This window comes from Entelurus aequoreus, linkage group LG26, assembly GCF_033978785.1.
Source record: "Entelurus aequoreus isolate RoL-2023_Sb linkage group LG26, RoL_Eaeq_v1.1, whole genome shotgun sequence".
NCBI classification, from domain to species: domain Eukaryota; kingdom Metazoa; phylum Chordata; class Actinopteri; order Syngnathiformes; family Syngnathidae; genus Entelurus; species Entelurus aequoreus.
Window position 1 is genome coordinate 40,201,810 of NC_084756.1, and position 13,140 is coordinate 40,214,949.

The 13,140-nt window shown below is 41.5% G+C and overlaps 1 protein-coding gene across 1 annotated transcript in view; it reads right to left on the reverse strand.

Moving 5' to 3' along the window:
• Positions 1–3,564: 3,564 nt before the first annotated feature.
• Positions 3,565–13,140, reverse strand: part of LOC133643340 (collagen alpha-1(XXI) chain-like) — a 53,341-nt gene continuing 43,765 nt past the window's right edge. Inside the window, exons 23-25 of the mRNA XM_062037827.1 lie at positions 6,776–6,967; positions 4,736–4,813; positions 3,565–4,662 (exon numbers count right to left, since the gene is read on the reverse strand). Coding sequence (XP_061893811.1) covers positions 4,475–4,662; positions 4,736–4,813; positions 6,776–6,967 — 458 coding nt within the window. The 3' untranslated portion in view covers positions 3,565–4,474. The remainder of the gene's footprint in view (positions 4,663–4,735; positions 4,814–6,775; positions 6,968–13,140) is intronic.

The following is a 13,140-nucleotide window of genomic DNA, read 5'->3' on the forward strand; positions in this document are numbered from 1 at the left end:
CGCTGTTATTTTGGTGGCCCTTCCTGTTTTGTTGGTGTTTTCCTGTAGCAGCTTCACGCCTTCCTTTGAGTGCTATTGCCTGACCTGCTTTGTATTGGCAAACAAGACTATTTCACTTGTGCGGACGCTATCCTTCTTTGTGGGGACATAGTTGATTGTCATGTCATGTACGGACGTACTTTGTGGACGCCGTCTCTGCTCCTCACGCTGTAAGTCTTTGCTGTCGTCCAGCATTCTGTTTTTGTTTAATTTGTAGCCAGTTCAGTTTTACTTTCGTTTTGCATAGCCATCCCTATGCTTCAGTGCCTTTTCCTTTCCCTTTTGTTCATGTGTGGTTGAAGCATTACATACCTTTTTACCTGCACGCCGTCTCCCGCTGTGCTCTGCATATTGGGATCACGACAAACCATCCTCGACGCGTTCCGACTTCTACAAAGCAATGGAGTACCTGCTGCCACCTACTGATATGGAGTACTACATGGTTACCCTGCCGAGCTCTATACGGCACAGACACTACTAGACAACGGCACATTATTTGCAGATTATAATTACTGATTTGCAAAAAAATATTTTTTGGACCAATTAGGTGAAGTTGCATAATTTCCCACGGCACACCAGACAATATCTCACGGCACACTCAATCAATCAATCAATCAATGTTTATTTATATAGCCCTAAATCACAAGTGTCTCAAAGGGCTGTACAAGCCACAACGACATCCTCGGTACAGAGCCCACATACGGGCAAGGAAAACTCACCCCAGTTGGACGTCAATGTGAATGACTATGAGAAACCTTGGAGAGGACCGCATATGTGGGTAACCCCCCTCTAGGGGACTAGTGTTGAAAAACACTGGTATATGGTGCATTCCATTTGTACCGGGAAGTTAAAATGTCAATTGAAACGCCCTTCGAAGGTCAGATTTCTGACTCGGAAAGTCGGAACATTCACACCACCCACGAGTTTGTTTCAAAGATGGCTGTTCTGAATGTAAACAATGATATCCGCGCCACATACAAAGTACTGCGGACTAACATGAATTGATTAACGTGGACCCCGACTTAAACAAGTTGAAAAACGTATTCGGGTGTTACCATTTAGTGGTCGATTGTACGGAATATGTACTGTACTGTGTAATCTACTAATAAAAGTATCAATAAAAAAAAAACTCGGATGTGACGTCATTCCAAGCTCCGACTTCCACCTTCCGAGGTAAACGCAGCACTAGACGCCTATTAGCCTATTAGCAATGACAAGCCATTTTGAAAGGGACAACATCTACATCGGCGTAATGAAGTGTCAGCGTATTTAATCCATCATAACTCTATAAATACTACGCTGATTTTCAGCTTAGTTTATAGCAGTGGTTCTTAACCTGGGTTCGATCGAACCCTAGGGGTTCGGTGAGTCGGCCTCAGGGGTTCGGCGGAGGTCAAGACACACCCGACTCATCGTGTAAATAAAAACTTCTCCCTATCGGCGAATTATGGCTACCCCCAGTCTTTGCGAGCAATCCCGCCACCCACCCTTAAAGACGGTTCCAGGCCAGGAGCGCGTCTGGTATCCTCCCCTTGAGGGGGGGGGGGGCTGGGGCCGGGAGCTGTGCTGGTGGGGTGCCTCAGCTGCGCCCAACCAGGCAGCAAACTCCATCCCGGCCGCCACCACCAGTCTTTCGGCCTGCCAAGCCGCAACCTCCAGCCCGTCCTCCACCACCAGTCCTTCGGCATGCTAAGCCGCTACCGCCGGCTAGACCACCTCCGCCATGCTCATGGCTAACCTCTGCCCGGGTGGGCCTGCAGACGCCACCATCATCTCCGGTGGGCCTGCAGACGCCACCATCTCTGACACCTGTACCTGCTCCTCGGCTGGCACCTGCGCCTGCTCCTCGGCTGGCACCTGCTCCTCGGCTGGCACCTGCTCCTCGGCTGGCACCTGCACCTCGGCTGGCACCTGCTCCTGCACCCCGGCAGACACCTGCTCCTGCACCCCGGCTGGCACCTGCTCCTGCACCTCGCCAGGCACCTGCTCCTGGTCCTCGCCAGGCACCGGTACCTGCTCCACGCCAGACACCGGTACCTGCTCCACGCCAGACACCGGTACCTGCTCCTCGCCAGACACCGGTACCTGCTCCACGCCAGACACCGGTACCTGCTCCTGCAACCACGCCTGACTCGCCGCCTGTACCTGCTACCACGCCTGACTCGCCGCCTGAACCTGCTACCACGCCTGACTCGCCGCCTGAACCTGCTACCACGCCTGACTCGCCGCCTGAACCTGCTACCACGCCTGACTCGCCGCCTGAACCTGCTACCACGCCTGACTCGCCGCCTGTACCTGCTACCACGCCTGACTCGCCGCCTGTACCTGCTACCACGCCTGACTCGCCGCCTGTACCTGCTACCACGCCTGACTCGCAGCCTGAACCTGCTACCACGCCTGACTCGCCGCCTGTACCTGCTACCACGCCTGACTCGCCGCCTGTACCTGCTACCACGCCTGACTCGCCGCCTGTACCTGCTACCACGCCTGACTCGCCGCCTGTACCTGCTACCACGCCTGACTCGCCGCCTGTACCTGCTACCACGCCTGACTCGCCGCCTGTACCTGCTACCACGCCTGCCTTGTCCACTGAGTCCAAGCCTGCCATGACGGCGCCGACGCGCCCACCTCCCCGTCGACCACGGATGTGGCCGCTCCGTGGTCGTCCGCCTCGTCAAGTGCGCCCACCTCCCCGTCGGCCACGAATGTGGCCATTCCCTGGTCGCCCTCCTCGCCGGCTGCAGTGGCGTTCCACTCGCCGCCGCCACTTGACTTTGCCTCGGTGGATTCGGGGACACTTGGCTTGGCGACCCACCTCCAAGTCCTCCCTCCGCCCGCCCGTGACTTTTGACCCTGCTTGTTTTTTTGTTTTTTGGACATCTTGTATCTGTCCTTGAGGAGGGGGTACTGTCATGATCCGTGGGCCGGATCATGTTTTTGTGTTTTCTGTTAGTTTTGGACTCCTTTTGTTATTGCTTGTGCACCTGTGAGTTTGTTTCGTCACCATGGTTACTTATTATTTTCACCTGCCACTTGTGTTCGCGACGCGCACCTGTTTGCCATCACTGACACTATTTAAACCTGCCTTTTTGTTTACTCGTCCTGTTCTCCTTGTTTGCGGTAAGCATCAGTCACGTTTTTTGTATTTCATGTTCTCCGACTCTGGTGCTAAGTGTTAGCCTTAGCTTCCCGTGCGTTCGGCACGCTTTTCTTTTGTTTGATTTTCTGTTTGGCTATGATTTTTGTTAATTAAACCATCTCTTACCTTCACGTTTTTGTCCGGAGTCTTCGTGTTGCACTGGAGGAACGATCCCGCACAAATATGCGACCCCCACGTGACAGTTACTTAACTGACTTTTCTGATGACGACACAGCTTTATGACCTTTATCCGCAAATTTGACACAAGTACAGAAACACCAAGCACATAATAACTATTACTTTATGAGTGCTAATGAGAGACACCATGTAGCACTGACGCCACCAGCTTTTACAATGCATTTTGGGACATATACGAACAGGCCACAACAAGGAAAAAAAATATTTTGAACATACCCCGAAAAGGACAAGCGGTACAAAATGGATGGATGGATATTTGAATCAACATTTTAGGAGTAGGAAAGAACACACACCGCTGACAATAACAAACATACAAACCCCTGCATTCAACTGAATATGGGTTGAAAAGGATTTGCAAATCATTGTATTCCGTTTATATTTACATCTAACACAATTTCCCAACTCATTTGGAAACGGGGTTTGTATATGCAACACTAAATGGTGTTTGATGAACTCTTGAAATAAAGTAAACATTTAAAAGCATAGTTTAATTTGGATAAGACTGAAAATAAGTTTTACAAAAACATAAAACATGGCAATGCTGGGAAAAAAAATCCACATATATGACTCAGACTCAGAATTATAAATAAGAAACAAATACGTGCTACAGTAATGAAGGGCCTGAGGAATATAATTCACTAAGAGACATAATGCCAGCCTACAATCTCGTGAATAATACCCTTATACTCCTAAATGGAGCATCTTTGTCAATTGTGGTGATTCTACAGAAAAGTTCAGTCAGACTGAATGCTTTCAGAACACAAAATAATGCCAGTTATTATAGCTAAAGGCGCATTTAGAGTGCTTTTGTACAGAAATACACATTTTGAATATGTCTTAGGTGGAATTAAAAACAGTTTGCGGACCACTGATCTTCATCATAAGCGGTCAACTTACATATAGCAATCTGTCACCAGGGGGCAATATGAGATCAGCCAGCAAACATGTTAGACGTTTAAAGGCACCAACATCTTAAAAGCATTAACTTTGATTGTCCAAAATAAACATGTGATGGGATTTTACTCTAAAGAGGTCCATTTGTTACTTTAAGGATGATATTTTCCTGAGAATGCTTTGGTTTGTGTCACACAGCTAGTGTCAATAGTTTGGTCCTTTGCTGTAGTGGGCCCTCCTCATCATGCTGCCATAGCAAAAGGAAGGATCACACACCCCAGGCTGGCCAGGAAGGCCGGCATTACCGCTTTTACCCTGCATCCCGTTTTGACCAGGTGGACCAGGCTTACCTGGGGTACCCGGTTTGCCATAGCCGTTAGGACCGGGAGGACCTGTTTAGGTAAACAAATAAAAAAAGTGCAGTAAGATTTTATGCTAAAACTGTTAAATGGGAGTGTCACCTACCTGCAGGTCCAGGTGGTCCTTGATCGCCATTCGTGGTTCGTCCTGGGCTTCCAATTCCACCCTTAGGACCAGGTTCACCTATAAGCACAATCATTCTTCTTAGAACAGTTTGGGTATGATCTACTAAAGGTTTGTGTGTAACAAATCTAGGGTTGTCAAACCATTAAAATATTTATCGCGGTCAATCACATTGTTCACAGTTCACTCAAAATCAATTGTGATAATCAGAGATAGATATCATTTTCATCATTAACAAATGTACCCTAGACCAGTGGTTCTCTGGGGGTACGCGTACCCATGGGGGTACTTGAAGGTATGCCAAGGGGTACGTGAGATTTTTTTTAAATGTCTGTCAAAAAGAACTGTGAAAAGAAATGCAACAATGCAATATTCAGTGTTGACAGCTAGATTTTTTGTGGACATGTTCCATAAATATTGATGTTAAAGATTTCTTTTTTTGTGAAGAAATGTTTAGAATTAAGTTCATGAATCCAGATGGATCTCTATTACAATCCCCAAAGAGGGCACTTTAAGTTGATGATTACTTCTATGTGTAGAAATCTTTATTTATAATTGAATCACTTGTTTATTTTTCAACAAGTTTTAAGTTATTTTTATACCTTTTTTTCCAAATAGTTCAAGAAAGACCACTACAAATGAGCAATATTTTGCACTGTTATACAATTTAATAAATCAGAAACTGATGACATAGTGCTGTATTTTACTTCTTTATCTCTTAGTTTCAACCAAAAATGCTTTGCTCTGATTAGGGGGTACTTGAATTTTAAAAAATTTCACAGGGTGTACATCACTGCCCTAGACGGATCATTTTCAAGTTTTTAATACCATGTGTTGACAATAAGTTTTAATGAAATGTTTTTTAAACATAAACAAGCTTTTAATGATGATAAAAACTTTTACCTGCAGTGTGTTGGTGTCTTGCCACATTTTGTATTTCCTAGGAATACACAATTTGTATTCCTGCTGTAGGAGCACTTGCATTCAGAGGAGGAGCTACACCATGTTTAGGTACAAGTTTCACGCATTAATAACACAAAATGTGTATTGTTACGATCATGATTTGATTGTCAAGGATGTTTGGTCATGTAATCTGTGATATTTCTACCTGAATAAATGCTTCTGATATTCGGCACATTACATGTTGTACAAGTTAATGGTATGCATATATCTCTGCATGAGAATGTTTTAGCCTTCTCTATTTATTAATAAAATGTAATACTCAGGCTGCTAAACATTCTGTAAAATCAATCAGATTAGTTAGTTTTTTTTTAATATACACTTCATTTAAATGTATCATTTTTTATTTAGGTAGAAATATCACAGATTACATTACAAAATATATTTGACAAAGCATGATCATAATGTAAGACGATTTTTCCTTTTGTGATTAGTTAGACCGGATGTGAGGTATAGCGCAATTATTGTGAAGCCAGAAGTGTGTGATTGTTATAAAAATAAGTATTTTGACGACATAAAATTACTCTAGAACTTCTCTCTACCGTCTTTTTTCATGCTGAGTTGTTATTACATCTTACTAAAGCAGTTAGTGCAACAATTTACATGTTATGTTTTCAATGCACTGAACTGTAATCCAAATGCGTAACTGAAGCTCCACCTCTGCAAGCAGCAAAGCGCGCCAGCAGGCAACCGCAGCAGGTCTCCAAGGCGAACCGCCTCTGGCATGTTAGAACAAAACGCGCCAGCAGGCAGTTGCTGCAGTGATGCCGTCTCACAGCAATCCAAAATCAAATAGTCTTGTCTTGTCGGGAGAACAACTTGCCATGATTTTGGACATGGGATTTCCATAATGTCCCCCTTTCTTTGTGCATTTCCGATCACTACTTCCGAGCTGGTGGCTCAACACTAATTGTAGGCCATTACATTACCCCACGCTACGGAATAAACCGAGGGTCAAAATGGAGTCAGGACGCATGCACGTTAATCGCGCGGAAGGAACTTATAGTTAACGCATTATTGTCGCATTAACTTTGACATACAGCAATACATTTTGGCTTTTACCTTTTAGCCCGTTATGACCGGGATGCCCTTGACGACCTGGGTAGCCTGGCTGTCCTCGGACTCCACTTAGGCCAGGAAGTCCGTTGTTGCCTGGAGGTCCTGAATCACCTGGAGCGCCGGGTAATCCGGGACGGCTGTGGCAGGTGTCACAGCTGCTTGATTGGTGGCTCAGCAACATAGAAGGTAGTTCAGCTATGACAAGTGAAAGGAGTATGAAATGTTTCACATACTGTGTGTACTGTATTGTTTAAGTCAGGGTAAATCTATTCCTGAACCGCTGTAGACTAAAGGGTGGAAAAATGTTCCCATACGGTGTTGCCTGTGCTATTATTTTTCTGATAAATACACCACATGGTGGAGCTTTTTTTCAACTCAACTAAAACACTCCCATAAATAACTATTTTACACAAAGGGTTTATAACCAAATTAATTGTTCCCCTAAAAGGAGTGAGGGTGCCCTGACTTTTTACCTTCCGATACGATACAGATAAGGCAGGGGTGTCCAAAGTGTGGCCCGGGGGCCATTTGCGGCCCGCAGGTCATTTTTTTAACGGCCCCGCGGCACATTTTAAAAATACGATTTTAAAAAATGAATAACATAAAACGTGGTATAAAAGAGTAAAACAGGTGAAATGTAACAAAAAAAATGTGCACTGTTTACTCTAATAACACAAAGCTGCTATGCAGGCTGTTTCTTTCTTTAAAAAATAATAATGAATCAAAATCAATGTCATTATGAATTATTGACCTATTCAAGGCTCCAATTACGTCACATTAAATATTCCAGTTTGAGATATTTCGGGGGGAAAATGTTGCATATTTTTTGGATGCCATTTAAAAAACAAAGTTTTTTAAAGAAGGGCCTAAAACGAACAAACAAAAAATTTTTTGGGGAAAATGTTCCATATTTTGTGTTTGCCATGTAAAAAAGAGTGTTTTTATTTTTTTAAAGAAGGGCCTAAAACGAACAAACAAAAAACATAAACAACAATAAAAACCTATAATTGACAGATAGATCTGAAGTTGATCTCGAAATTATTGTGTTAAAAGTAAACAGTAAAAAAATGTATACTTTATTTTTCAACACTTTATTGAGTAGGACCCTTTTGGATCCCCAATAATTTTAGTGTGATTTGTTTTTAAGTGTCATTACTCAAAAAATAATGAGGAATTAAAATCAATGGTGTTATTAGTTATTGACCTTTTTAAGGCTCCAATTATTATATAATCTCAAATATTCCACTTAAAAATTTTATTGGGTGAAAATATTGCATATTTTGTGTATTTCCATAAAAAAACAGGGTTTTCTTTGACAAAAAGAGCGTACAACTTAAATCTTTAAAAACTTTATATATTGACAGATAGACCTAATGTTGATCTAGAGATTTAAAACGTGAATAATAATAAAAAATAATGATACTGAATAATGACACATTTTTTATATTTTTTTGACCCAAACCCTTTGGGGTCCCCGGGATCAAGCCTGAGTGGAGGCCTAAATGTATATTTTTTACACATATATTGTATTGGTTTTTAAAATAAAAAATATCAAAATGGCCCCCGCTTGCTTTGATTTTTTCAGTGTGCGGCCCTTAGTGGAAAAAGTTTGGACACCCATGAGATAAGGGAACCTTGATTATTGGCTAGTACCGATACTAATCCGATACAATATTTGCACAAATCATAGTACTTACTTGTATGATTTTTGTAGGCTTTATCAGGTCAAATTACTCAGAGAACCATGATAGGTATGAAAAAAACTAACTTTATGATAGACCTTTGCTGTCATTATGTTGAAGTGGAGTGGTAATTTGTTTTTTGGCGACGCAGAGTGGCCACACTAATTCATTGATGCAGTTAATTAAATAATGTGAACACGTTTGATTCTAGATACTTTCTAAAACGCTTCAGCCTTACAGATTTTGTATGTGTAATATTAACTATAATTATATTATATTTGTTTTTTACATACAAAAGTGGAGTTTAACTATATTTTTTAATTATTACGTATGTCTAGCTTGTGAGCTATTGTGTGCTTAGCTGTTGTATAACTGCTAGTTCCAGTTTCATCTAGCCTACCATGTTTACTAAGGGTGTGCTGTCATGACCCGGCAACGGGTCATGGCTTGATTTATGTTTTGTGGGGTTTTTTCCTATGTTAGTCTGTTTCCGTGCTCGACTCTCTTTCCTTCCGTTTACTTTTGGTTTCCATGGTCACTAATTCTCCACACCTGTCCTTGTTTAGTAATTGGTGTTCCCACCAGCTGTTTTGGTTAATCACTCCCTTTTATATTTTTCAGACACCCAGAACAAGTTGCTGGGTCAGTGCTCGCTCTTCGCGACGTTTACGTTAGTTCTTGTTTTCACCACGCTTGTGTATTTTTCCTAGTTTAAGACTTTCTCGCTGTTCGCCCCTGGCGAATATCTTGTTTTTTTTAGCTCCACACTTGACTAGTGTTTGAGTTTTTGTATTTGTTGTCTTGCCTTGAAGAATTAAAATAGACTCCTACCTGCACGCTGCTCCTGTATGTCATAATTACGATGATCAGCTGGATAAAAATAAATAGCGGTAGCAGTATCATTCGTCCAGAGTCTTCTCGGTCCAGAAGGACCGACCCAATTAGAAAGCAGTACTAAAATAAACCGGTAATTGGTATACATCCCTAATGAACAGTGTGGTAGATGCTGTGATTACCTCAAAGAGTTGTGGCTAAGTGTTGTTGTCTTGTCAGTTGGTAGCTCTGCTAGCATTAACACAGTGGTTCTTAACCTTGTTGGAGGTACCGAACCAGACCAGTTTCATATGCGCATTCACCGAACAATTCTTTAGTGAAAAATAAAATGTTTTTTTTTTTTTCAAATTCAAGACAAAGTTATATGTTTTTGGTAACACTTTAGTATGGGGAACATATTCTAAGTAACAAAGACTTAATTTAGAGTTATTTGGACACTAGGGGAACATATTCTAAGTAATAAAGACTTAATTTAGAATTATTTGGTTAGGGTTAGGGTTAGAGGGTTAGGGTCAGGGTTAGAGGGTTAGGGTTATAATAAGGCCATGCCGAATAAGGCATTAATAAGTACTTAATAATGACTAGTTAAGAGCCAATATGTTACTAATTTGCATGTTAATAAGCAACTAATTAATGGTGAATATGTTCCATGTTACCATGTTTTTTTACTGGTGCATAAAATGAACCGTGCATGAACATCACCTTGTTCAAACAACAAAACCAACACAGTGCATAAACTCCAAACAAATTACACACCTGCAAACCAGTCAGCTGTTGCCGTATCCGTAATACGCCGATAGGGAGAAGTTTCTATTTATACGATGAGTCGGGTGTGTTTTGACCTCCGCCGAACTCCTGAGGCCGACTCACCGAACCCCTAGGGTTCAAACCCCTAGGGTTCTTAACCCAGGTTAAGAACCACTGCATTAACATCACTAGATCAATAAAGTTAGTCTAAGTCTAAGTCTAACTCCCTCATCGCTGGCCTGGGTGTCTTCATCTCGCCACAACAGGTGTGTGCTCAGATTAGTCGTGCTGCCACTACTTTATCGCTGTTTTCCAAACATTACAAATGGCCATACTTTGATCCAACTGACCAGTCTTTTTTTGGAAAAATCCAAACGTTAACCACACTTTAGATGAAATATTTGTGGGAGCATTGTTTGTAAACTCTTTCGGTGCTGACTGACATGTTGCCCTGTTGCTGTCAGTCACAAACGAGAGCAGTACTCTGGTATTACCTCATCACAGAAATCTGGGAAGATTAGCGCGGCCATATTTTGTAGTAGATCTACAAGCAACCGATTCATGATTTTCCAACTGGACATCGACCGAGCCATACTATATATAGATCGATCCACAGGATCGCCAAGCGATGTATTCATATCTCTACAGTTCTAATCGGTTATCAATTTGTACCGATTCTTTTTTACACCCCTAATGTGTTACGGCTCGAGCGCATGCCGCTGTGCATCTTGTCTACCCAGACTTCCCCTGGACCTCTTGCTACTTCCCCGGGTCTCGACCTCTCGCCTGCCCACGGACCCTGACGCCTCTCTCCTGCCCTTGACCTCTTGCCTGCCCGCGGACTTCCAAGCCAGCCTCGCCCTCTTCGTACTTCCGCATTCCTCTCAACACGCACCTTCAACACTTGTCGGTAACACTCTCCAATTAGACGCATCACAGTCTCACACAAAGTATTTTGTTTAACTACACACGTCATTTCCTATTGATAATAAATACGCCAAAGACTAAACAACGTCCCTGCCTCAGTGCCGTCTTCTTCTCCCCTGTACCGCTACATAATGTTTACCTTTTGTAATTGACCTGACTAAAATATATAAAAAGTCCAACCTTGTGTGGTTTTTAGAGAACAGAAGTTCATATCGGACATTTTAAATGCAAACTGATATCATCCGATACCTGTTTGTTTGTTTTTTGTCTGATATCGGACCGATATTGGGCATCAAAATTGGATCGGGACACCCCTAAAAAACAGTAAAGGATAAGTTATAGTTTAGAGTATGATTAGGTTTTAGCCCTGATGATAGCAAAATCTTCCATTCGGGGTTGGCATTCACATTCTCTTCAGGTTTGGTTGTCACATATACTCATATATTCACACATAATACACATACAGTATGCTGGCCTAAACATATGATTCTTGTTCATGTGTCTTGCTCTTTTTGCCTTAAAGATGCATTCAGTTACTGTATATATTTGTCAAATTTGACAACGCAATTCAACTTCTTCTGCTTTTGTGTCTTTTTTACCCTCTGGGGCATACACAATTTACTGTAATAGCAAAGCGTAGCACCAGGACGAAAAATTCCTCAGTGAGTTAAGAGTGAATACCGTATTTTTCGGAGTATAAATCGCTCCGGAGTATAAGTCGCACCGGCCGAAAATGCATAATAAAGAAGGAAAAAAACATATATAAGTCGCACTGGAGTATAAGTCGCATTTTTTGGGGAAATTGATTTGACAAAATCCAACACCAAGAATAGACATTTGAAAGGCTATTTGAAAATAAATAAAGAATAGTGAACAACAGGCTGAATAAGTGTACGTTATATGACGCATAAATAACCAACTGAGAACATGTCTGGTATGTTAACGTAACATATTATGGTAAGAGTCATTCAAATAACTATAACATATAGAACATGCTATACGTTTACCAAACAATCTGTCACTCCTAATCGCTAAATCCCATGAAATCTTATACGTCTAGTCTCTTACGTAAATGAGCTAAATAATATTATTTGATATTTTACGGTAATGTGTTAATAATTTCACACATAAGTCGCTCCTGAGTATAAATCGCACCCCCTGCCAAACTATGAAAAAAACTGTGACTTATTGTCCGAAAAATACGGTATAACATTTTTAGATTCATATCTTTTTCTTTTTTTTTTGTTTGCTCAAATATCCAAATCCCAAACTTTAGTCCTAAATAAAAATAGCTAACATTTTTTTAAACCTTTGAATGCCCATTTGATCTATATACATCAGTTGTTTTATTTTTTTAAATAAGTATAAAATAAGTTATCATCCATATAATAAATGCTAAAGGACTCGGTTAAAATCATGCCTGAACTGTCAAATGAATATATTTTAAAATCAGATTAATCACATTTTGGAATTTGGATTATTCATTATTAATCACATGTGATTACTTGTTCGCAAAATTAAAAATGTATTTAAAAAAGACCCACTTATTTGTACACAAATGTAATTTTATAGTCAGTGTCAGGCTTGCCCCTGACAGTTTGGCTATGTTTTAGTTTTTCCTCTGCATTTGTCTTAGTTTCCTGTCAGTGCTTTTATTTTGTCTTCATTTCCTGATTATGTCCCTGAGTGCTTTGTCCCCTCAGCTGTGGCTGATTGGCACGTGGCCACACCTGGTGCCAATCAGCCAGCTGCTATTTAAACCTGTCCTGCCCTCCAGTCGGTGGTGGATCATTGTCACTTCTACCTGTAGCTTCTACCTATTTGTCGTTGTAGCTCCGTCTACTTTGGTCCACTCCGCTTTAGTCATAGTTCCTTCGTGTCACAGTAAGTGTTTTTGTTTATTGTCCACAGTTAGCCTTTGTGCTATTTTAGTTTATAGCCTAGTTTGTTCTCCGCCTTGTGCGCGCTTTTTGTTTGTTCCCTTTTGTTTGTTTTTTGCTATAGTATCTGAATTAAATCATGTTTTCTCGTTCAATGCCTGCCATCATCTCTGCATCTTGGGGTTCGTCAACTACAAACTCTGACAGTCAGAATATCATCCAGGAACGTTTTTAAATGTTTTACTGGAATGCATGTCATTTATTTGCACAAAACTTGGTAACAGGTTTATCTAAAGTT